This window comes from Cucumis melo, chromosome 9 (genome assembly GCF_025177605.1).
Source record: "Cucumis melo cultivar AY chromosome 9, USDA_Cmelo_AY_1.0, whole genome shotgun sequence".
Taxonomy (NCBI): domain Eukaryota; kingdom Viridiplantae; phylum Streptophyta; class Magnoliopsida; order Cucurbitales; family Cucurbitaceae; genus Cucumis; species Cucumis melo.
Window position 1 is genome coordinate 7237247 of NC_066865.1, and position 25715 is coordinate 7262961.

Consider the following 25715-nt stretch of genomic DNA (forward strand, 5'->3'; position numbering starts at 1 on the left):
AAAAATAATAAGAATTGCAATATAAAAAAACAAAATGATATATATAATTAATTATTTATTTTAATTATATAATGCAAATAAAGATATATACATATATAATAAAAAAGGAAAAAAAATATAAAACGGAGATGTCCACGATCTATAAATCCATATTGTAGAAAGGACATCTAAAATTCTTTAGATGTTCTCTATTCAAGCATCCTAAAATATCTATAAATCTCCAGATTCTAGGACATATTACAATACTTCGAAACAAATATGATAGTCTAGATGTTCACCTCATAGAAATCTAGGATGTTTGAGAAATAAATGACCCTTACCATTTTTATTTACAAATTGCACCAAACAAATCCTATGTTTTTGTAACAAGTATTGGGATCACATTGTCTTATATAAAACTCATTGGATTACACTATCTTATATATAACTTATATAAGAATCTTATTCTTGTCACTGACTTGGGCTTCATCCAATTAGTTTAAATATATATCTTTTATTAAAAGGTTAAGAGTTGAAATCAACTAAAAAGAAAAAATGAAACAGAGTTTCATACCACTAAGTTAGGGTGGGATTTGCATAAGATCACTAATTTCACTGTCATGAATAAATCCTCAAAAGTTGACAAATTAAATTTTAGACTAAATTATAGAAAAAATTTTTGTGGACAATTTGCCCATTGATTGAAAAAACTGAGACAGTAATAATATAACATTCATCAAGAACGATGTAAGGATACATATTTTCTATTCCAAATTACTATGTTCCATGATAACATGAGCTAGCTAATAATCAACATTCTTATACTAATAATCGTTTTGAGAAAGATCATGTATATTATTGAAACTTTAAAAAAAAATTAGTATATCTTAATTAGCCTCAAATTTATAATTCAAAGTAGGCTAATTTACAAACTTATTCCTATTTAGTTCCTATAATTTATAATTACTTTTGAGTTCTTATAGTTAGATGGAACCATTAAGAATTTTATTAAACATTAAAATTATAAAGATAGAGATCCTAACTTTCTCTAGCTACATGAAACAAACTTACAATTTGGATGGAAATATTCTTTTGGTTAAATTGAAAATCTAATCCCTATAATTTGAAACTAGTTCATATGAATTTTTCAGAAACAAAAAAAATGTAGTTCACATTAATTAATAAAATATTATAAATAATCCACATGATTTGTAGTGGCGGCGAGAAATCTCTAATTAAGAGTTATAATAACTAAATTCTAATCATTTTCAAAGGTTAACCAAATTTACTATTTAACATGCATATATATAAAGAAAAGAGGCAGGCCAGGTGTAGCACATTGAGGTGAGCGGTGGCACCCCACTTTGAGCGCATTCTTGCATTGCAATTCGTCTATATATATAATCCAAATCTTTGAAGTTGAACACATCCACGTTATTGTTGGTTACGGAGAAAAGCCTTTCTAACAAAAACCGTTTTCTTTCATTTCTTTTCAATTTTCCCACCTCCATTCCATTCATGTAACCATTTCTTCTTCCTTCTCTCCAATGGACGTCGACGGCAAATCCATCGACCGTTCCACTTCTAGAAAACACCAAACCAATAACAACAACATCGTTGTTGGAACCGACTTCTTAGAGACTAACAAGGCGGACAGAGCAATGTGGCTCTTGAAATGTCCCCAAGTTGTTACACGCGCCCTTTCTAATTCACCCGATGCCCCTTCCCGTCCTGTCGCAAAGGTCATCGTTTCTGTTGACCCACTCCAATCCAATGACGATGATGATTCTTCCTCTACTGAGGTATATGATTACCTCCTGCTTTGGTGTTTCTGGTTTTCCATTGAGGCCTCTCTTCTTATTGCATTTTGTGATGTTTCTTACCTGCTTCTGCATGCTTTCCATTTTAGGTTCGCTTTTTTTTTTTTTTTTCCTTTTCTTTTATGTTTCGTTTTATATTCTCTTTATCTTAGGGCTTTGTGTTCGTTTTCTGTTTATGCATTTTCCGTTCTTTTTGTTTATAATCCTTTGGAGCTATTCGTTGATTACTCCGACTACATTTTTTTTTGTTGATATTTTTGTTCTTTTCTTGTTTCACTGGTAATGGAAAGTTTTGTTGTTTGTTAAAGTTTCGATGACGTGTGGTTAGACTAATTTACTTTTTCACTATTGCGTTCTTACGATGCTTTTCTATGAATATGACCCTTCTGGTTTACATTCTTGGTTTTCTAACTACTAACTCTATTTGGGTAGGATTGCAGTTTTCAGAATATGGGGGATCAGGAATTTTTGGAGATTAGAAAAAAACAAAGTAATTTAATGGTTGTGTTTTTATTCCTCTTCACTGACTAAAGGGTAGGTGCATTTCCTAACTACAAGCTGTTGTTAGTGATCACTATCAGTCCCCATTTTCTCGTCTTTAACCTGCTCTGAGCCTATGACCTAATGGTTCGGGTCTATGCTCTTGGTCGTGAATATTTCCTCACCATTTTTCCAAATAGTTTGTTTGAGCCGTGGATGGGGCACCATTTGCACATCGTTATGTTCATGATGTCTTGGACTGCGAGGCAGGGTTTCAATGTCTCAAATTTAAAACAAATGTTTCATGACCTCTACCTTCTGCTTCTAAGTCACTCATTGAGAAATTGGTGATCCATTGTGTAAAATTCTATGCAACTGAAGAGTATACTAGATTGATTCTTATTTCAACAACTAGCTTGGTGGGTTCTGCATCGCAAGGTAAAATGTCTGGTTTCTTTCTTTTAAAATGGTAGCACATATGTTAGCTGCCTCATGCACATTGAGCTAGATACTCTGAAGTTTGGTTAGAGGATTGCCCTGCTCCCCAACGGCTCATCATATTCTCCACCATGAATTAGGAACCTTGAATGTTACTGTTTTACCTTAAATTTTCTTTTATGTTTGGTGGCTATTGTTTGTTTTATGTTTTACATCCTGGGTAGGTGGGGGGTAATGGATGGAAAATCTGGGAGTAGGTCTGTTCAGCTGGGTATAAGCTCATAAGATTCTAAAGTATTTGAGGATAAGTTTGCTGAACCTGGAGTTCAGTGCGATTGAATGTAACAATGACTTGTCCTTTTTAGCTGGGGAACTATTAAAATATTTTTTTGCATCTGTATGGCTATATATGTGCTAGCACTGGCAGCCTCATGCTGACAGCAATTGTACACTGTATACCCTCTTGGAGTATAGTGATAGCCACTTTTAGTTGGTCTGGTATAAGGTTAATTTTATTTATTTATTTAAAGCAGTGGGTGGATGGTGTAAATCCACCTATTTATGTTATTTAAGTTCTACAGGTTTTCTTACAACCAAATTGTACAGGGTCATTTGATTGTCCTATAAATTTAGTTGATATCTTTTTTTGAAACAAAGACAAACTTTTTTATTAATAATAAGAACTCAAAGTATAAGAGAATTATACAATGAGCGTAATAAAGAAGTCTAAACAGCGAAAAAGTTAGGGAAATCAGATGTTGCACCCAGACATCTCAACTGGGTTGACACCCCATTGACACCAAAACATCATATCCCAATTAAGACTAGAAATAAGGAACCAAAATACAAATGCGAATGAAGTCCAGCCTAGTATAGGCGAAACTTAAAAACCAGAGGAAAACAGGAAAGAAAATAGGGTGAAAACAATATGGTACAGTACAAGGGCTGAGCCTCTATAACACAACAAAACTACTACTGTGTAAAAACATAAAGAAGGCATAAAACTAAGCTCCATGGAAGGCCGGCCGAAAAGGGAAGAGAACAAAGCTAACAAAAAGCAGTCTGGGGACACCACATCAGAAGCAGGCCTAGAGGACTGGTTGAGATAATATCTTTGTAAGTTAGCTTGGTTGCTTTGATACTCACACTATGAAGAAAAAATATCTTAAAGGAATAACAGTAGTAATCTTTAGATTGTGAAATACTATGTTTTAAACTAAGTCACTGTTTAAAATTTCTTGCTATCATCTGAAGGGAAACCAATCGTGTTTTCCATCTAGTTTATTAGCACGTTAAATAAGATGCCCTGTGGCATAGTTGTGACTTGTAAATGGTTTTAGCTAAAATTTACAAGACCTTTGGTTTGACTGCATGCAAGGAGGCTTGGGAACCTTTTAGTAAGAAAATATATGTTTATCACAATTTGACTGATGACTCATTGCCAATTTGTAGTACTATTAATGATTTTCTTGCTTTTTTCTTTTTAAATTAAACGAGCCTTTTCCTTAATATAATAAAAAAGTACAAGAGAATTATACAAAAAGCTTGAGTAAGGGACAAAGAATTTGGAATTCAAATACAAACAAGGCAGAAAAACAATCAAAACAGCAACTGAAAATACAGTCAATACAAATGAATTGCTGGAAAAGGAAACAAAAGTGCTCCAAAGAACCATAACCATGAAGAAGTAAACTTTGAAGAGCTTGAAGAAGATGCATCTCAAGAGGTTCAGTGTTTTGAAAGGCACACGTCTAGGTGCAAGGCGCAACATGGGTGCCTCACCTTGGATAGGCAAGGTGCATTGAGGAAGGCACATTCCTTTGTATGCCTTCCACAAAGTGCCAAGGCGTGCTTAAGCGAGCCTACTAGGGTTTCTTTTTTTCTACAAATCCATCTTTTTTTTCTAAAAGGAGACAACCTTCTTATATCGATAATAGAATCTCAAGGTACAAGAGAATTATACAATGAGAATAATAGAGAAGCCATAAAAAAAAGAGAGCGAGATAGGATCAGGAGACGCATCCAGAAATTTCAACTAGGTTGACACCTCCTTAGCGTCATCATCATGTCCCAAAATAAAAGAAACCGAAAACAAATACAAATCAAATATTTTGGAAACATACAACCACAGAAGAAACAAAGACAGAAACCAAAATTAAAAAAAAACAGGTACAGTGGAGGGAAAATACAGAATGCCTCCAAAGATAATCTCCTATATCTATCAAAACTGAATAAGAGGTCCTCAAAAACATCAAAGGCCATAAAGATGCAAAACCTTGGTCTTCTTAGAAGCGCAGGAAAATCAGCCCCCATTAGAGTGGTTGATGAATGAAAGCCGCCCAGTTTAAACAAACGTCCTGAATTGAGTAATCCTTGAATTCCACATTCAAAGAACACTATGCTGCAGTATTTGTCTTAACCGTGTCCATAGTGTCAAATCAGAATTCCACATTCAAAGCCTCTTGCCTTGTCGTGAAAAATGTGCCGACTGCACTCAAATCAGATTTCTGCCAAAAGTGCTGCCCAAATTAGTCTCAAGTCTCTTTGGCAACAGAGGACCCCTCAATAACTGGAAAACATTTGAGCAAAGAGATCCGTCGAAAGCCCAAACTACATTAAAAATAGAAAGGAAACTTCTCCAACATTCAGTGGAATAGGGACATAAAATAAATAAATGTAACAAAACCTCGCTGTCCTTCGTACAAAGAGGGCACACTGAGGGCAGCAAGCACTTGTCGGGGAGTTTTCTCTGAATGATCAAGGAACAATTTTGGAGACTGAAAGCCATAATCCAAATTAATATGTTGACTCTCCTTGGCTGCTGGTCTTCCAAAGAGCTTTGAATGTAGCTTTGTCCAGCGGGGAAGATGGGGGCAAGGTGAGCTGAAAGGGATTTCACTGGATCTGCCTGATGGGCCTAAAGACCATACTCTACTGTTTTCCAAATCTGTTACTCTTTTAGAAGAGAGGAGGAGTAGCTTAGATTGGAAATCTGGAATTTCCTTATATTTCAGCAGCCTATGAAGCACGATAGACCAATACTTTGTGGCAGTGTCCCAATGGGCAGTGGTCGAACCGTTGGGAAGCAAAGCGATTCTGAAAAGCTTAGGAAATTGAAGATTTAGGGGGATATCACCTGCCCAAGAGTCTGTCCAGAAGTTCAATCTTCTTCCATTTCCAAGCTTGAATGAGGCCAAAACTTCCACTTTCCTTCATGTTCTTGTGATGCTGACCCAAGGGCTTTTAGGCTGTTTCCAGACTTGCTCAGTATGCCAATCAAAAGCTTCATTACCATGAATGCTTCTTATTGCTTGTCTCTACTGCGCAGTATCCTCCTTTGTATATCTCCAGCCCCATTTATCAAGGAGAGCCGTATTTTGAGTTTTGATGCTTCCCAAACTGAGCCCCACATCAAACTGAGAAGGTGTAACCTTTTTCCATGCCGCCAGATGATTTATTTTGCTACCGGAGTTCCCTCCCCAACAAAAATTTCTCATCAGTTTTTCTAGAGGAGAAACTACATTCTCTAGAATGGCAAAGATGGATAAATAATAGGTTGGAAGGCTGGCCAAAACCGAGTTACAATAAGTTTGTCTTCCACCTCTTGAAACACTGAATTTTTTCATCTATCCAGTTTTTTGTGCACCCTATCAATTACTGGTTGCCAGAAGACTTCCTGCCTTGGGTAGCCTCCCAAAGGGGGACCTAAAGACAAGAAAGGGAGCTTTTCCAATTTGCATCCTAATTTTCTTGCCATTTGGATCAGCTCTTCTTCTCCCATGTTAACTCCACTGCAGTTTACTTTCTAGCCAGAACACCATTCAAACAAATTAATAGCTTCCTTTAACCTTAAGAAACGTTGTCTCTTCATATTTACAAACTACATATTTACAAAATAGGATTGTATCATCAGCATAATGGAGAATAGGAATGTGGATATTATCCTTTCCACCCGTGAAGACTTCAAAATTTCCATTCATTAACTCCTAGAACTTTGCTGACTAGCAGAAATAAAAAAGGAGAGAGAGGGTCTCTTTGTCGAATGCCTCTAGAAGCCTAATTCTACCTCTTGGTTATCTGTCAATGAAAATAGAGAATCGAGGGTTTTTCAGGCAGCCTATCATCCTCGTTGTCCATTTATAGCTGAATTTCTTGCAATGGAACACCTTTTCAAGAAACTCCCGGTCCACTTTATCAAAAGCTTTTTCAAGATCTAGCTTTAGAATCCAACCCTTTTTATTTTTAGCTCGATAATCTTCAACTGCCTTGTTTACTATTAAGACCAGGTCTAAAAGTTGCCTTCCTTCAACGAATGTGCTTTGAAATGGACTTATGATCGAATCCATTACCTGCTTTAGACGATCTGCTAAAACTTTTGCTACCACCTTGGAAGTGAGGGTAGTGAGGCTGATGGGTATAAATTCCTTTGCGTGAATCGGATCTTCTTTCTTTTGTATTAAACAAATGAAATTCTCTTGGACACAAGCATTTAGCCTTCCGTTTCTATGAAAATTGTCGAACAGTTTTTTGAAGCTTCCTTTTAGCTTCGGCCAGTGCTTCTCAAGGAACTCTGTAGTGAAACCATCCAGGTCTGGAGCTTTGTTTCTACCAAAAACGTTTACAAATTCATTAAAATGCTGTAGTTTAATATATAAGATAATGTATTTATATTTTTTTAACCTATTGTAAAAATAAAGTAGGCAGTGGCTTCATCTACAAGAAAAAAAGGTACATTCAACGCTCTCCCTAATCTTCTTCTTCTTCTTCTTCTCCTTCTCCTTCTCAGCTTCTCCTTCTTCTTTTTCTTCTTCAACGGAAGGAAAGTCTCGAACACCTCCTCGTCTCCTCCTTTTCTTCTTCTTCTTTTTCTTCTCCAACGGACACCTCTTTTGAGGACTCTGTTTTTTAAAGTTTCTGTTTAAACAAAAAAAAAAAAAAAAAAAAAAAAAAAAAGAAAGAAGAAGAAGAAGAAGAAGAAGAAAAGAAAAAGCACCTTGGCTCAATTTTTTGAAGTCTTTGTTTTATGAAGTCTCTATTCTTTTAGTTTCTTTAAGAAACAGAGAAGATGGGTAGAAAACAGCAACCATTCAAGGCTTCAACTTCATCTCTTCTTGATGAAAATCCTCCAAAACAGTAGCGTTCCAAGTTCAATCTTCATCAAATTTTTGGTATGTCCCAAGTTAACTCCTAGCTTTTGAGTTTTGTGATCAATTTCTTAAGTTAGTTTAATTTTTTAATAATTAGATGGTTGAGGACAGTTTAAGAAAAGACCCAGCATGGAAATATGCTCGATTGCAAAATGAGCAAGATATTAATACCTGTGTGTGGATTTTGTTCAGAAACAACTGAAGGGTGAGTTCGTAGAGTGAAACAACACCTTATTGGTGGTTATAGAAATGCCACTGCTTGAAGAAAATGCCCTGATCACGATGAAGAAATTAAAGCCTACATGTCCAAGAAAAAGGAGACTGAAGAGCTATTTAGTGAAGATGACTCAGAGATGGACGAAGAAGATATAGATGGTTATAAGTTGAATGATGGAGAGAATGAAGATGAAGATCTATTCAGTGAAAATGACTTCGATCTTTAGGATTTTAGAATTGTATTTGTGATTGTTTTTGTGTCATTTCACTTGACTTTGTGTTGACTAATATTTAACTCTTATATATCTTTTGTTTTTTGTACAAGTCTCATTTCTATCCATTTATGTTTTGGTTGTCTAAATAAACATGTATATAGTGTGTGTATATGTGTATATATATATATATATATACAATTTTTTTTATATAGTGCGCCTTACGGAAAAAAGTCCGTGCCTTTTTGTGCACCTTGGGCATTTTAAAACACCGAAGAGGACAAAAATGAAAATGCTGATCTATCTTGAAACCAACCAAATAACATCTGATCCACAAGAACTCATTAACTACACGAGCCGACAAGCTGCTATCATGACTTCTTAAACACAACTAAAGAACCAATCTTGAGGATAGTATATCTAAGCCTTAGTTGAAAGTGCAGGCCATTTGACATAACATCTTCTGATGACAAAACTTCCCGAAATAGTTTTTACCAAAGTCTAGCTCAAGGATGACTAGCGGAACGGGTTCTTCTTGTTAAAAACCCCTAAAGCACGCTCTCTTCTAACTCTTCATTGCTTACACTAATAGTAAGCACACCCATCATGGTTTATTATTATTCTCATTCCAAAATTATCTTCCTTCCAACTAGTAAGCTTCTCCAAACACTTCCCAATCTTATTGTTGAAGCTGAAAATTGCCATCATATTAGGTCAACTTAAGGTCATCTTTTTGGATACTTGTATTAACATTAGATCCATATTATGTGACTACAAGAATCTTTTGAGGGTCAATCTCTTTGATGGGTCTTCCAAACTCTCGTGCTCCACGGCACGATTTTCATTCTCAAATAATCATCACTCTAGCAAAGAATGCTGCTGGATATTAGCCCAAAATCAGATTCTAGTTGGCTACCAATGACTTCAGATGGGCTGGAACTTCACAAAGGTGAACTTGAGATAAACAATCCAAAGCTTGTTGTTCAATTTCTGGTCTTCTTCACACTGAAACAAAGCATTCAAATCAACTTCTATTGGTTCCTTTGATCTCTGCTTTTCCATTTCATCCTATTTTCTCAAATTGGTCAAATTCCTCACTGCTTACACTGAATAAGAAGCAAATCAGCCTTTCATTTCTTCTGAGATGGATATATTGGAGTGTGAACTGGAATTCCAATTTGAAGATTCACCTTTGCATTGGGGAATAATAAAACATAGTCCTTAAATTGTGGAGGGAGAGACTTTTGGGTTTATGATCTGTTGCTTTTGCTGGGAGCCTGAATCTGTGAGCAGATTTCTTCTAAAACATCTGGATTAGAATCTGAAAATATCTGTCTTGAAAAAAGTCTTCTCGGCTATCTCCATCTGTCTCCTTCTAACAAAATGCTTTGGGAAAGAAATGAAAGAATGCACTACTTTTTGCTGTTTTGGAACTTCGTTTGACCTTCAATCTACCTCTGATTCTGGCTGCTGAAGAAGAATTTGAATGAGAAGAGAAAGGATTACTTGTTCCCTTGACGGCATAGTCTTTGTTGGTCTCTGATAATGCAATTAAAGGAAGTGCTAAATGATCCGGGGACGATGACATGCTGCTGGACGAGATTCGGTTGGATGGGATGGGCCCACTTGCCTTTTGGGCTGCCTTCTTGAGAGAAACACTTAAAATAAACTTTAAATCGTGAATATCCACCTTATTAAGACTTGAATTCTCATTGGGCGAAATAAAGGACTTGGCCATACTTTTCTCTGTCATCATTGAAGGCAACTTTTTAACTTCCTCAGCGGAATTCACGGCTGGTTTGTTCCTCTTCTTTGGTTTTTTTTCCGACAATCTGATTTTTCCGATGAGAAGAAGATGAAGACTCACCCAACCCTCCACGATCATCCTTTTCTTGCAAGGCCTCGAAGGGATTCCTTTAGAAACCAGGTTTTGAAAGTGAAGTAGAAGGAAGCGCCATTTGGAATTCGAAGTATTCAAATCTTCCTCTTCATCTAAAAGAACTTGATTTAGTCTCATTAAATCAATCGGATTAGCAAAGTCTTTTAAGAACATTGCTCCTTCATTCACTTTCGGGTCTTCCAGTGCTTCGAAGTCCCCAAAATTGAAAAAAATATTGCCCTGATTTTCATCTCTTAACTCGACCATTGCTCCTTCAATCACTTTTGGGTCTTCCAGTGCTTCGAAGTCCCCAAAATTGAAAAAAATATTGCCCTGATTTTCATCTCTTAACTCAACCGTTGCGGGCAAGAAACCACACAGGTTTTGACTAACCTTGATTTTAGCCTTCGAATAGTTAATCATGTTCAAAGGACATTCATCTCAACTGACAAGTCTAGCAAAGGAGAGTTAGGCAAGGATCTGTTTTTGCCCGTTTAGATTTTTCTTGCCCGGTTTAGATTTTTCTTTTAGTCTTTTGTTCATGATAGGCTGCTGATGTAAAGTTCTTATGTTTTGGATCACTTTTACTAGCTCTATGTCATTTCACTTCTCGATTTTCGAATATGATGAGGACATTAAGGGGTGTTGACCTAGTTAAGACGTTCAGGTGCGTCTACTGATCCCTAGTTCGTTAATTGCTCATTGTATAACCCTCTTGTACCTTGAGCTCTACCTCATTTTTATACTAAATGAAATTCGTTTCCTTTTCAAAAAAAAAAAAAAAAAAAGACTGGCCCCAAGAGCAAAATTGAAAAGAAAGAAATGTTACAAAAGCCTTCTTGCATTACCTCAAGCCTTTCCCGAAGTTTTCCATCCGAAAGAAAAAATCTAAGAAGTCTTCGACTAAACGGTCCTTAAAAACCCAGATCAAGCTCCTCATTTGATAAAGGCAAACTGCGCCCACTCTCATTCCTCGGTCCAATCCAGTAAATTCAAGTTGTTTTTAGAGGCCAATCCAGATTTGTTAGAAGTTAGTTGTACGCAAATTCTAGCTCTAACCCGTCCTACTAATTCAGTTGATCATGATTCTCACCCTATGCAGTTTAAGTACTCAGAATTCTATTTGCCCAACTCGAAGGAAATTTTTTTTAGACGCTCTCCGACCAAAACTCCTTTTAATCCCTCTAGAAAAAAGGGCGAGTCTTCCTTCAACTCTCCTTTCAGCGTTAGCAGTGAGGAGTTGGAGTTTTCTGCTAAGTCATCCGAGCTTGAGAGGCAAAAACATTTTGAGCCTTTAGAAACAGACCTTAATGCATTGTTTCTCAAGGACAACCTGAAATCTGAAAATTTTCCCTCTGCTTCTCGCTCTTGTCCTCAATCTTGTGAAATACCAGATCATCCAAAGTCAATAGTTGCCGACTGTGGATTTATTCTATTTTGATTCTCAAAAGCTTGGTCCAACTTCTGGCTTTCCTTAATTTCTCTTCACGTGGGTGGGAAGTAAAACCTAACTGATTGAGGTAGTTGACTTGAAATTAGGTTTGATTTTAATCTTCGTTTCTCTGGTCTGCCAAAGGGGAGTATCTTTTGGGGTTTGGTTTTTGGTTTAGTGGCTGATGGTTTTGAAGACTTCTCTGAGCTTCCTTGGGGTTCAGTTATATTGGCAAGACAGATTTGAGGCAGCTATTTGAATCTTCTCGGCAACAATCTTTCTCCATTCATTTTGAATTTTTGGGCGTTCAAGTTTTCAGTTTCAAAGGGATTCCTTTCGAGAGAACTTTAAGTTTTGCTTTGTATTTAACTTTCTTCATTTGCTTTATCTTTGAGTTGTTTGTTTTAGTTTTGTTTATTTTCCATTGGAACTTGTTTTTAGGTTGCCATCTTTTTGTTTGCCTAAGCTAGCTTCCGTTTTAGTCTGACTGTATTCTTCTAGTTCTCTTGCTCTTAGTATAATACTCATGTACTCATGTACTTTAATACTCATGTATAATACTAAAAATATCACTAATAAAGAGGCTTGTCTCTATTTCCAAAAAGAAAAAACACATCCTAGAGGGGAGGGTCAAATACCTCAAAACACCCAGCTATCTTGCAAGTTTTTATTATTTACATTTCAATATAGATTGATTGTGTTTTGGTTCCTATCATAATTATTCTCATAGTTTCATTTTTTGCTTGATTTGAGTCCTCTTTTATTGATGGACTTCTTTTGTCTGGACTTAATTTTTTTTAATGTCCTTGCATTCTTTCATTTGTTTTTGATAAAAGCTCAGTTTTTAATTAAGAAAAATACTGTTCTATTATTATTAGTTATTTGTGCCTAAGGTACACTTGCAAATTTGAAAAAAGCTATGAGTTATTAGTTACCAAGTTGGCATGGCTTCGTACATTAGCCATTATATTAAAGAAGAAACTTGAGAATAATTATATCGACAACCAGTTTTTGCTTTCTTCAACTAACAATGGCACTGTGATTTTAGTTCACCATGGAATTGGCTAGCACTGACTCTGGAAATGCATTAAGGTCCTACACGTTGAATATGTCTACGGACTTCATTCCAATGTCTGTATTTTCCGAGTCATCACAAGGTTAGTTTATGTCACTCTGGCCTGCTTGTTAGAGAATGACCCATGAATATGATGTTTCAAATGTTTGCTTGTAGCAAGCTGGATGAACTATTACCTGATTGTGATCTGAGATTGAATTTATAGTATGTGTTCAACTGATATTGACATCGTCAATCTTGGATGTGCATAACTATTTTTATTGACTTCAGAAATCAGACCATGTGCGAATTAATAATTAATTGCACAATGTGTAGGATTCAATATTAGTTAATCATTTTATACTAGTAAAATCATGAGTTTGATCATCAATAGCCCTCATTTTGTTTCTATTATCTCTTTCGAATTGAGGTTTGGGCATATCTCTTAATGCACTTCTTGCTGGATATTTATAGAGTGTTTATTGCTTAAAAAGAAAAAAGAAAAAAAAAACTTTACGTGGGAGTTCGTATGAGAGATTGTGTTTAGTTGAACTCACACCAACCAGTTCATTAGGCTTCTGCTGTAATTTATGTTTAGCTGAGATGAAGCTTTTGTGCTTAACATTGCCTTCCAAGTTCCATCCCTTTCTGTGTTATTTCTTCGATAAGCCTCTTTAATTCCTTTTCTGTCGAACATCTGACGAGTTAAGACTCAGTCAGGTACCTTACAATTTTTGGAGTCTTTTGTAAACTAATTGCCTCTGAAAGCTATTAAAGTGGATACTGATCTCATACTGATGAATGGTATTACTATATCTAATGAAAACTAAAACATCTTTCAGCAGCTAGGGATATAGTAATTTATCTCAATGCACATAGCGCCACTTACTGATCAAATTCAGCAGAAACATTGCGTGTTTGCTTATTAGCAAGAGTTCTTAATCATTTGTTGTCATGATACATTTGCAACAACTTCTTTCCAGCATATGGTGCTGAGGTTCTATAATGTTAGTAGAGGAAATTTTCATTAAGCGAGTTATAGTATGGAGAACTCGTATTCAATTATCAGCATGATCTTTCATCTTGAAAATTTCTACTTTGTACATGGCAAACAATAAAAGCAATAAGTTCTGTGTAGTAGAGGTCAACTGCTAGAATTCTGTAGCAAAGCAGCTATAGCTTCTATTTTTCATCTTGAATTTTTCTAATTATTTACCGGATAAACATATATAACTGATAAGCTCTGTGGGTGTACTGAAAATGCTTCAGATTCTTCTTTCGTTTTAGGGAAGTTTACCGTTGAAGGGAAAATACTGAACAAATTTGACATGAAGCCACATGATCAGAATCTTGAGAGGTATGGGAAACTCTGTCGTGAAAGAACCCACAAGTCTATGACCAAAAGCAGACAGATTCAGGTCTCCTTTCTAACTTCTTATGCAGCGTACTTGGGTGTTTGGTATCTTTCTTTATTGCTGTCACGTTCTCTTGGTTAACATTTCCAAATATTCTATATAGGTGATTGATCATGTCACAGGAGGACATATGAGGCCTATGCCAGGGATGGACGTGTTGTCATTTGGAGCTGCAGTAATTATACTACCTTCATTTCTTCTTTGATAACATTATCAAGTTAAATTTTGATTTCGCCTGTGCTGTATTACATTCCCTCGTAGCCAGTCAGAAGTTTGTCCAAATGCTTTCAAGAATTTCTTTTAAGATGCTAATTTTGGTACAGGAGAAGAAGAAAGTGGTGAGCAAGGGATCGGAAACAAAGCGGTTGAGAAAGGAGCGTGGAGAATTGGAGAAGATTATTTTTAAGCTTTTCGAAAGACAGCCATATTGGACGTCAAAACAATTGATTCAAGAGACTGACCAACCTGAAGTAAGATTTATCTTTGACCTCTTTTTCTTTCTTTTATATTATTTTATTATTTTATTTTTATGAAACAAAGAAAGTGACTTATCACAAAAGGAATACAGTCTATAGAATCGAAGGGTTGGAAGGGTGAAAAACTCCTTCCCTCAGATTAAACTTTGGGCTAAGCTTAGTTACAAAATTTTTCTTGTTTTCATCTCTCTTAGGGTAGAGTTCGATTGTACACCTATCGAATACTAAGCTTGCATGTATAGTGTACCATGTAGTTACTAAACTTATGACTAGAGTCTTGCATTGTTTATAGGACCTGAACATAATTCTGGAATATAAAATAAATTGTACATTATATTCACTCCGTATTTTTCATTTAGAAAAAGGTCACACATCTCTCAAACATAAGCAATATGTATCCTTGGGAAAAATGCAAATGGACTGCTCACCTGAAACACTGCAGTTCTAGTTGATCTCTTGAATCTGCTTCTTGTTAGGCTACCACTAGGTTTGATTAAAGCCTGAAACATCCATTATTTCTTTCTTTCTTTTTTCTTTTTTGATTTGCAGCAATATATGAAGGAAATACTTAAAGACCTTTGTGTCTACAACAACAAGGGTGTTCACCAAGGAACATATGAGCTGAAGCCAGAATACAAGGAATCAAGTGAGGAAACAAAACCACGATAGGTGACGAATGTTCCAAGAACTGGGAAATGGCTTTGGTTTCGGTATTTGACTGAAGATTTGTGTGTGGAGGGAAGGGGGCTCTGCTCTTCTCTTTGGTTTAAGTGTAGGCTTAGGACTTCCCCGTTCTGGAGTCATCAGTAACCACTGAAATTTTGGAGAAATGCGAACCCATCGTTGGTTTTTTCGGGGGGGGGGGGGGGGGGGGGGGGGGGGTGGGGGGTATATTATTGTACATAGTGATTACATTTGGTTGCTGCTTTTAATCCTAATTTCTATTTAAAGTTCTTTTGTAATTTGTAAGTATTGATTGAATGCGGTCTCTACTTAAAGCTAAACTCAAGGAATATCACATAAGATATATCTCAGGAGGCTCTCTTGTTTCCAGGTTCATATGTGCATTTTCCATATGTTTGAAAAGTGGTAGCATTTTTTTTAATCCAAATCTCAACGTCTAATGGTATATTCTCGAAAATATGCATAAATTTGAAAGACTTCAATTTTTATTTTTATTTTTATTTTTAAAAAATTGTTTTGGAACTAATTCCTTTTTCAGTTTGTTAAGATGGATTGTTTTATTTTTCACCATTACCATTATTGAATTAAGAAAATGTATTCAACAAATTTTTTTGAAATTTAAAAAGAGAATTTTAATATATCACCACTCGGAAAAGGTCAACAATGTAAATTATAGTTCATTTGAACAAAGTGACATCCATTTCATCTTCTTTATGGTTAAAAGTCTGACTCATTATTTTTCCCTTTGTTGGGAAAAAAGCGAGTTAGATTGTAGATAGAATCATTTTGTAATTAGATTTGTTTGTTTTTATAATGAAAAAATTATGAAATGAACTGAAGGAGAATTATATCAAATAACACAATTTGAAAAATAGGCAAAAAAAAAAAAAAAAAGTACAATAATAAAATATTTGCAAAAATAGCAAATATTGACCTTTTAGTTGATAATTTTGTCTTAAAACATGCCAAGTATGCTCTTATTTTTATTTTCTTAATAAGGATAATTGATAAAAGTCATCACTCACAGTTGATATGATATCAATTGATAACATATTTTTAAAATTGAAAGCTATCATTGATAGCATCTGTCATCTATCAATAATAGGTGCTATATATAATAGTTACTATCAATGGTATCTTTTAATTTGAGAAATTTGGGAAAAAACGTCCAATATACTGATTGCACGAGATGTTTTAGTTTTTTACTAATTTATGTGATATTAACAATTATTTTATTATTGTACTATAACTGATAGTTTCTACTGATGATAACCATTAATTTGAGAAATATGAGAAGAAAAGTCCAATATGCTGGTTGCACGAGATGTTTTAGTCTTTTACTAATTTATGTGATATTCATGCAATTATTTTATTATTGTACTATAACTGATGGTTGCTACTAATGATAACCTTTAATTTGAAAAATTTGAGAAGAAACATCCAAAATAGAGGTTTCACGTGATGTTTTTGATCTTTTACTAATTCTTTGTGACATCCATATAATTATTTTATTCTTGTACTATATATTTTATTATTTTTTTTTTGGCTAAAATGTCATCTAGCAAATGATCCTTTGTTGAGCTATTAAGCAAGAAGGTAAAAGGATCCAACTTAGAAAGGAAGAAATAACACATCAAAAGAAATGAGGCTAGTTATCAAAAGATTTTAATTTTTTTTTTCTTTGAAACTTATCTTCCCATTTTTTAATTTCAGAAATATTCAAGTCTCAGTCAAAATCTAAGATCTAAAAACAAAAACAGAATGTTGTTTCAAAGCCTTGTGTTTTCTAAATGCTAATAAAAAATAAAAAAGCGAAATGGTTATACAAGTTTAAATTACAAGGTTTTCCATGAACTTTGAAGTTTGTTTTTGAGTCTCCAAACTTTGAAAAGTGTCCAACGGGTTCCTCAACCTTGAGTTTTGTCTTTAATAAGTCATTAAATCGAGCAAACTAAAGAATGACATTTTTCAAGTTTTCATTTGGAAAAATGGTAAACCTAAGTTTACATTGCAAAAATGGAAAAAAGAATTAAAAATAAAATAAATAGCAATTGACAAAATCCATCGTACACCTAAATATACAATATGTCAGCTACTTTCTACAACTAAGAGAATATATAATTACACATTACTACAAATTTGGGTTTTAACGACGTCAAATTCTGCATCATAAAGACTTTCAACAACACAATTTTTGCGTTATTGAAACCATTGTCAAGAAAGACTATACAACGACACTTTGTAAAACATGTCATTAAATATGCTTAGATGATACCAAAATTGTGTCATTAATACCTTTATCTTGATACAATAAATATGTTACTGTTATCTATAACTCGACACCAATATATTGTCATAAATACTCTTATATTGATGTAAATCATGTGTTACCATTATCTATACCTTGACATTAATATATTGTCATTAAAACTCTTACATTTACGCTTTAAATGTGTTACCGTTATCTATTACTCGACATCAATATATTGTCATTAATAATCTTATATTGATGTTTTAAATGTGTTACCGTTATCTATACCTTGATACGAATATATTGTCTTTAATACCCTTACATTGATACTTTAAATGTGTTACCGTAATCTATCACTCGACACGAATATATTGTCATTAATACCGTTACATTGACAATTTAAATGTGTCACCGTTATCTATCACTCGACACAGATATATTGTCATTAATACTCTTATAATGCTTTAAGTGTGTCACCTTTCAATATAACTCGACACTAATATATTGTCGTTGTAAATGTTTCATCACACAAAATTCTTGTCAATAAATGTGCTTTGACGACACTGTTTTTGTTTAATAAAGGCTTACATGTCGAGACATGTTTGGTGTCGTGATTCTTCATTTTTGCAACACATATTTTTCTTTGTCATATATTTCTTCTTTCAAAAAAATTAAATACTAAATTTCAACATTACCCACATATATTTAGAAAGATATTTATATTGATAATAAAAAATATAAATTACATTGTTGGTAAAGGTTTTACAATAATCCAAAAAATAAATTAACTGTAATATTACATGTATGTGTGACCTAATCTAATCAAACTGACGCATAAATGAGAACTTGATCAATACCATAGTCTATAGATTTTTCAACTACCTGCAAATTTGAATAAAATGAAGATTAGCCAACATTCATTACGGAAAATGCATAAGCATAAACATAAACATTAAGTACATGCCAAACAAAAATCACCTTCTTAATAAGCAGTACAATTTAATAAAAACTGATATTAGAGCCTAATCAATCACACAATCTCACTAACCGAGACATTTTAGAAACAACCAACACAAACCCTTCATTTTCAAGCACAGGATCTCCAGGTCTCCATCTTCCATCTTCAAGCTCAATATACAGTTCTTCACAAACTCACCATTCCATCTTTATAACATAAAAAGTTGTTCCTTCATCTTCGAGTTGATAGTCTGCAAACCCTAACATCCCATTTTCAAATAGAAATTTCATTTTCAAGCCACTAAAACTCCATATGTTACCTTGCATCTTCAGACCAAAATTGCCAAAATTCCATATTCAAGCTACAAAACCTCCAAACTTTAACATTCCCTCTTCATCATTTAGACGCCAACTCTCAGTTCAACATACAACATTCGAAAAATTAAAGAAGGTACAAAATTCCTTCTCAACAATTTTTATCTAAAAAACACGATATTTTGATTATCATCACCATTTTCATTCTCTTAAGGGAAATTATTTGATTAACATTAGATACTATTTGATTATTTATTTAATAATATGTAAACCCGAGAGATTCCTACTCTCTTGTTCAATCACATATTGGTAGCAAGTTTATTGTTGCTTTACTATAGGACATGGAAAAAAATATAATTTTATTCAGGGTTTTTTTTTAAAATATAACAAACCGATACAATATTTACAATGTTTAGAAGAATTTTGAAAACTAAAAAAACTCATACGCCCACAATAGAAAATACCAACAATGCCCCAGTCAACACGTGATTAATCGATCATGTGCGCACGTGTAATTCTTTTTCTAAACGAGCATGATACAAAATTATGTAGGAGTGATACACGATCATGTAGGTAGTATCAAGATCGGTTACACGCTTGTGTGATTCTTCTTTTAAACGATCATGATACGTGATTGTGTAGGAAATGATACATGATCATGTAGTTCTTTTTAACGATGGGAAAAATGCTTGGTGTAATTCTTCTTCTAAACGATCATGATACGCGATGGTGTAGAAAATGATACATGCTTGTGTAGTTCTTTTTAACGATGGAGAAAATGCTTCAAATCTAAACAATCGTGTTAACCATGCTAAACAATCATGTTAATTAGGTAAGTAATCGTAGATCATATCAAAGTGATATTTCAACGATCTTGATATTCTGGAAGAGGAGCTCTAAGAAAGAAAGAGAAGATGAAGAAAGAAAGAAAAAAAAAATATGAATAAAATTAGAAGAAAGAAAATCTTGAAGAAGAGATGAAGAAATCTAGAAGAGAAGATGAATAAATCACAAAAGAGAAGAAGAAAGAGAAGTGACGAATCAGCCGCAATATTAAAGGTAAATTTGAAATTTATGACAAATTTCTAATGGCTTCATGAGCTTTTTGATTTTGTTAAACAGATGGTAAACATTTTGGTGTTTAGTTATATTTAAGAAAATTAACCTTTTATGTAGAGTTAATTTTTTAAGTTTTAGACAAAGAATTTGAAGAAAAGAAAAGGGAAAATTAATTAAAAAGGAAAAAAGTGAAAGGACAAAAAAAAAAATAAAAGAAGTAAAGGAGAAAGTTAGGAGTTAAATATTTTTTTAGAATTACATCGCCACAATTCATTTTAGGTTCTTTTCCCATCCAATTTCTCATCCATTTTTCATCCTTTCTTCTTCAAACTTCAAAGAAAAATCGAGGGAGAGATTGAGAAGAAATAAAAGAAGAAGTTATGATGTTTTGAGGTTGAAGATGATGGAGGAAAGCTCAAGAAATGGTAACCATGGCAGTTTTTGGTTTGATCTGTGATACCTCTGGATTTTAATTCTATTCAAATTGGACAAGAAGAACTAAAAGGTGAGGTGTAATTTATTTGAAATTTAATTCATTTTCTAACAAATTTCATAAAGGAAGTTTGGACAAATTCCGATTTTAGGTAATTGATTTTTGAAGAAAAATATAGATTATAGGATTGTCAGGCAAAACTGCAAAAGCTTTGGTTTTTCGAGTAGTCCAGAGTGTACAAGTTGAATTAGAAGCTCTATATGGTATATGTGGTAAGCTTATTTAATTTCTACCACTTTCATGAAGGTCATGTGACCCAAATATGACTGGAAATTAGTTTAATTTTAGGAAGAAGATAGAGGGTTGCAGAACACGTGATTTTAGAGCAGCTTTATTTCGAGGGATTTCTTGACAAATTCATTGGGAATCTGATCTTCATTCCTTCAAGTAAGTTATAGAGGACTTTAACATGAAGAATTTAATATAAAGTACACCCATTTTGGTTAAGTATTGAGAAAGTTATGAATGTTTGAAATTTTTTGTACTGAATCTGGAAAATTATGGTAAAGAGTGAAAATGTGATTTTATTTTTTAAGATTGGAATTCATGTGTGACATCTTTAGTACGTTATCTTAATTATATTTATTTAAGCTTATCATAGAAGGACAAGAATATTTAGAATTCTGATGTTTGGTTTTGGTTTGTTTGACAAGATGAGAGGAAATAGTCCGAGTTTACAGACCAGAAAATTAGGTCAAGACTGTGAGTGACAAAACATGCAAGTTTCAAAAATGATTTCTAAAACTAGTATTCACGATTAAATGTTTTACACGTTTGGTTTCGAATTTATGAACGATACATGGTTTTATATGGTTAGTTTTCAAGCATGAGTTTTGAGCTTAGATGTCTTAATGAAATTTATATCTGAGCACATGAATATTAATTTTCTGAAAAGTAGTTGAAATGATATCGTTTTAAGTAAAGTATGTATTATCAAGTATTGTTTTAAGATTTTCAGTTTTCCACGAAAACCTTGAGTAAGCTTGAGTTTTATGCAAGATAAAGATAAGCAGACATGTTTTAATATTTTAATGTGATTTTCTAAGATTTCTATTAACTACATGACTCAGATATTGAGCCCTAGGTTCTATATGGTATCGTGTGCACATAGGTTATGTTTTGTTGTTGACATTGAGTATACTCCATGACAACGATTCTTTCGTGGGTGATGGACATGTCCACCATGATAAAGACGATGGGAGTGATGGACGTGCCCACTACTTCGTAAAGTTAGTATTACTATGAAATGTTGGTTGTACTGGGTGAGCCCTACATAACGTAGAGTTGTCACGTTAGTTAAAATGTTCACAATACGTGCAATGCCTTGCTAGAGTGACATACTTGTTGAGCATTTGAGGAAATTGTTATAATTAAATGTTCATATTTAACATTTTGCTTAAACAAATTTACATATGTTCAAAGGTTTACCATGTGCTATGATTTACAGATTAATAGTTTTAAATTTAGTCACTCATTGGGCTTTATAGCTCGCCCTTTCAAAATGTTTTCTCATTTAGTAGGTAGAGATTGAGTTCCCAGTGCTTGATACACTGTCATAGTCTGTCAGAAGCTTCTAGTTTGATTTTCAGTACGTGAGTGGAGTTGCATAATGTGTCAGTATAATCCTATATGTTTGACCTTGTAAAACATTAATAAAGTGTCATAGCAATGTCGTCTTTTAAATTATTATATGTTGTATTACAAATGCCTCTATCAGGTTTACTTTCTAGAGTAAGTTAAGTCAGGGCTGCACTTCATGTGTGTTTATGAGTTTATCATAGGTCAATTATGTTGTGTTCCATGTTAATTAAGTATTTCACATATAAGACTAGCATGTTTATTTGGTTCAAGAGTTTTGCAGGATCAACAAGTATTGTTAGAAAAACAGTGATGTCTATTGACTTCACACCATCTCTCAGTTTAAGCTAGCAGGTTAGTTCGGTGGGGGGTATGACATAATTGATATAGACATTAGGTGTGATTTTATCTTAGAAAAAAAAGATTTTGGGCTATTTTGTTGAGATAAAAAATAGAATACCTAAATCCATTTAAAAACACTTTATTCTTTGTATAATTAAAAGGGGTGAAAAGAAGATTGACGAAAACAAGAAATAGTTATTGATTAAGTATTACAAGAAGAAGGGATTCTGTCGACGTAGAGATGCGTCGGCAAATGTCAGATACACGTCGAAAAAGGTTACGCCGACGTAGAAACAAACGTCATCAAGAACATCATGAGAAAAGCATTGTGAAAGGCACTCCCGATGCACGAACGAGATGGCATCGACAAAGGGTTACTGCCAACGCACTCTTCACCGACATGGTCAACACGTCGGCAGTGGGGAACTATTGACATTTGTTAACGACGTTGTAAATATCTTACTACCGATGTCGTCAATTATGTCAACGTTGTCTAGTGGTTCCAGAAAATTGATTGGGAAGAGAGGAATAGTAAATGACAAGATCGATAACAGAACAGTAAGCCATAGAAAGTTTTCCACTTGCATATTAAGTAAATGTGATTGATAGCTTTTTTAACAATCAATCATATTTACCTAATATGCAAATGAGAAACTTTCTATGGCTTACGTGTTCAGTATAGGGATAAGGCTCGGTACCTTGTCTTGGTACACTATGGATACGACTTACATTGTATTAGATACAAACGCAATGATACAACGCGTTCTTATAGTTGACATGTGAGTGAGGGTATCCTATGCAATGAATTTGCATAAGATCGGACCATGAAATAGTAACCACTTGATGTAACTCCATTAACTAGGTAACTTAGTCTTAATCCTGAGTGTATTATGAACTCTTGCTTGCGAGGGATTGTCCTTTGATTTGTATGGGTAGGAATGGCCAGATTACCGACTTAATATGGTTATCATTTTGGGGACAAGATCGAGTAGGAAGCTGGGAACATAATCACATAAGATGGAAATTCACTCGTTCTCAACTTTATGATAAGTAGATAAGTGTTCCTTTAAAGAGTGTTACCAAGACTTGAACAAAGGGCTTTATCCTTAGAGATGTTTATTAAACTCGTAGGGTTGAGGCTTTGCGGAGACTTGTCCCGAACAGGGCAAGGAATCCACGATTACACGGGGAATGAAGGAGGGAGTGAAGGAGGGAGTGGGTAAATTTTTTCCCTTGTTGGCAACACAGGGCCAGAGAAGAATACATTCTTTGACCCCGACCAGACCTCTCGTCCCACCCCAAACATAAATATAATTAATATATATGTGTGTGTGTGTGTGTAATTAAATATAAAGATAATATTTATTTATTTACTTATTTAATAATATGTAAAAGAGTTAAAGAAAATCTATTTTGATATTATTCCTTTCCTTTTTTCTCTATTCCATTTCTTTATTCTTTTTCCTAATTTCATTTCTATGTTGTAAATTTTTCTTAAAAAGTATATATATATGTTGTGCCTTGACTTGTGGTTTGTAAACTTTTCTTTTGAAAAATATGTTGTTGTGTCTTAAAAAATATGATGTAATTGGAGGCTTTGTTGTAATACTTATGGATTGATCTTTGACTTTTTTGTATGGAATTTTCAATTTATGGATGGATTTCTAAATGTATCTTCTAATAGTTGAATTTTTATTTTTATCAACACTGAGAAGTTGACATTTTGAATTTTTTTAAAATAGAAAATTGATAATATTCTATCGAAAATAAAACAACATTGGAAACATATATACATTTCAAGTAAATGTTGATTGGAAAATGAGATTAAACTTAAAAAAAGGGGAATATTTCTCCGCAGGGAACCCGATCTTTGCGAAATCCTCACCCCGTTTCCTGTGGGGAAATTGGTGGGGATAGGGAATGGGATAGGGGGCGGGACGGAGAGTGGCATCCCCAGCCCTGCCCAGCCCCGTCCCTTGGACATCTCTACCTACCCTCTTTATGACATGAGAGGGGTTTTTGTTTAATAGTTGAACCATAAATAGGTTCTTCATTAGAGGAGCACTGGTATTTAAGAACTAGAAGTAACCCATGGATAAAATGATAATTTGACCCAGTAGGTGTTACGAACACTTGTGAAGGACTAATTTACTAATATTGGTCTATATCCGTGGACACTGAAATATATCTACAGTGATAGGAGTTCAATGTGGTTAATGAGTTTAGCAAATTAATCTCATATCGTTGTAGCTTCTGATCTATAGGTCCATTAGGTCCCCTTCCTAGCTCGTAAAAGGTAATGAGATTTATTTATATTGGTTGTAATTTGAAATGTTCAAATTTACTTTGTGAATTAATATAATGTACCATGTATGGTGATACATTATAATACAAAGTTTATATTTTAATTAAACTTTATTATGTAAATTTAAGGGGTTTTTTCAAAAATAGAACAAAGCGCGAAAATATTTATACCGTATAGAACAATTTAAAAAAAAAAAACCCACAAGCCCACTACGTGAAATAACATACCCCTACAATTAATTAGTCACACACGCGTGAAAAAATGATTTTGTACACAGCCTAAACAATCTCTAAGTAACGATCTCGTAGCAAGTCTAAACAAACTCGTAGCAAGTCTAAACAATCTCATAGAAAGTCTAAACGATTTTGTAGCAAGTCTAAATGATCTTGTACCGTTGTACCAAGTCTAAACGATCTTGTACCCTTCTACCTGGTCTAAATGTTCTTATACTCTTGTACCTTGTCTAAATGATCTTGTACCCTTCTACTTAGTCTAAACGATCTCGTAGCAAGTTTAAACGATCTTGTGCCCTTGTACTTAGTCTAAACAATTTGATCTTGTACCAAGAAGAAAAAGAAAAGAAGATGAGAAATGATGAGGAAGAAGAAATTTTAGAAGAGGAAATGAAGAAATTGGTAAATATTTACATAAATAACCATAATATTGTAAAACGAGGAAGAAGTAATAGTATGAAGAAATTAATAATATGAAGAGGAGATGAATAAATCGTAAAGAAGAAGCAGAAGAAAAGAAAGTGAAAAAATGGTCAACATTATTCAAGGGCAAACTTGAAAATTTTGAAAATATCATGGGCTTTTTCATTTTGTTACATGGGTCGGGGTGTTTTGTTATATTTATGAAAATTAACCAAAATTTAATTTTGAATATGATTCAAAATTAATTTACGAGAAAATAAAATATTTGAATGAGTTCATATATTAATTTAATGTGAATTAGATTTATATTAAAACTTTAGGTTGAAGAGAAATTTATATTTGAATATGATTTAATTTGGATTAAATAAAAAACATTGAGAAACAAACTAGCCAATTCTAATTGAATCAAGCGGGCAACCAATTCTAATTGAAACACAGCGGGCATGAGAGAAATAAGATCGATCAAGAAATTATTATTACTTAAAGTAAGTTAAACACACAAATAGAAAAAAAAAACTAAATTTAAA

General features: G+C 33.8%; 2 protein-coding genes and 1 long non-coding RNA gene across 10 annotated transcripts; 1 reads left to right on the forward strand and 2 right to left on the reverse strand.

Moving 5' to 3' along the window:
* The first annotated feature begins 1385 nt into the window (after positions 1 to 1385).
* LOC103503304 (uncharacterized) lies at positions 1386 to 15607 on the forward strand. 2 transcript variants are annotated; one of them, XM_008467442.3, is made up of 6 exons: positions 1386 to 1781; positions 12652 to 12760; positions 13927 to 14075; positions 14176 to 14247; positions 14396 to 14542; positions 15098 to 15607. In XM_008467442.3, exons 1-6 carry the CDS (start codon positions 1527 to 1529, stop codon positions 15215 to 15217), a joined length of 852 nt encoding a protein of 283 aa, XP_008465664.1. In that variant the 5' UTR covers positions 1386 to 1526; the 3' UTR covers positions 15218 to 15607. The 2 variants fall into 2 exon arrangements, with proteins under 2 accessions (XP_008465664.1, XP_008465665.1); XM_008467443.3 differs by having other exon boundaries at positions 1387 to 1781; positions 13945 to 14075.
* Positions 4675 to 12663, reverse strand: LOC107992196 (uncharacterized). Of its 5 annotated transcripts, none has more exons than XM_051090460.1 (2): positions 8036 to 12663; positions 4675 to 7322 (listed from the first exon to the last, which is right to left on the reverse strand). In XM_051090460.1, the coding sequence occupies exon 1, from the start codon at positions 10592 to 10594 to the stop codon at positions 9668 to 9670; it is 927 nt and encodes a 308-aa protein (XP_050946417.1). In that variant the 5' UTR covers positions 10595 to 12663; the 3' UTR covers positions 4675 to 7322; positions 8036 to 9667. The 5 variants fall into 5 exon arrangements, with proteins under 5 accessions (XP_050946417.1, XP_050946416.1, XP_050946415.1 ...); XM_051090459.1 differs by having other exon boundaries at positions 4675 to 7631; XM_051090458.1 differs by lacking the exon at positions 4675 to 7322 and adding an exon at positions 7711 to 7869.
* On the reverse strand, positions 4675 to 15124 carry LOC127143798 (uncharacterized). Of its 3 annotated transcripts, none has more exons than XR_007823812.1 (3): positions 14977 to 15124; positions 7711 to 8137; positions 4675 to 7615 (listed from the first exon to the last, which is right to left on the reverse strand). It is a non-coding gene; the product is annotated as an uncharacterized LOC127143798 (long non-coding RNA). The 3 variants fall into 3 exon arrangements; XR_007823811.1 differs by having other exon boundaries at positions 7711 to 8185; positions 14977 to 15116; XR_007823810.1 differs by having other exon boundaries at positions 7711 to 8162; positions 14977 to 15115.
* Positions 15608 to 25715: the final 10108 nt, after the last annotated feature.

Bases quoted from the DNA above. Each gene is read 5' to 3' on its own strand.
- LOC103503304 (XM_008467442.3), top strand. From the start codon at position 1,527: ATGGACGTCGACGGCAAATCCATCGACCGTTCCACTTCTAGAAAACAC. The intron at 14,076-14,175 runs GTCTCCTTTCTA...TATTCTATATAG, and splicing joins CCAAAAGCAGACAGATTCAG to GTGATTGATCATGTCACAGG. The intron at 14,543-15,097 runs GTAAGATTTATC...TTTGATTTGCAG, and splicing joins AAGAGACTGACCAACCTGAA to CAATATATGAAGGAAATACT.
- LOC107992196 (XM_051090460.1), bottom strand. From the start codon at position 10,594: ATGATTAACTATTCGAAGGCTAAAATCAAGGTTAGTCAAAACCTGTGT.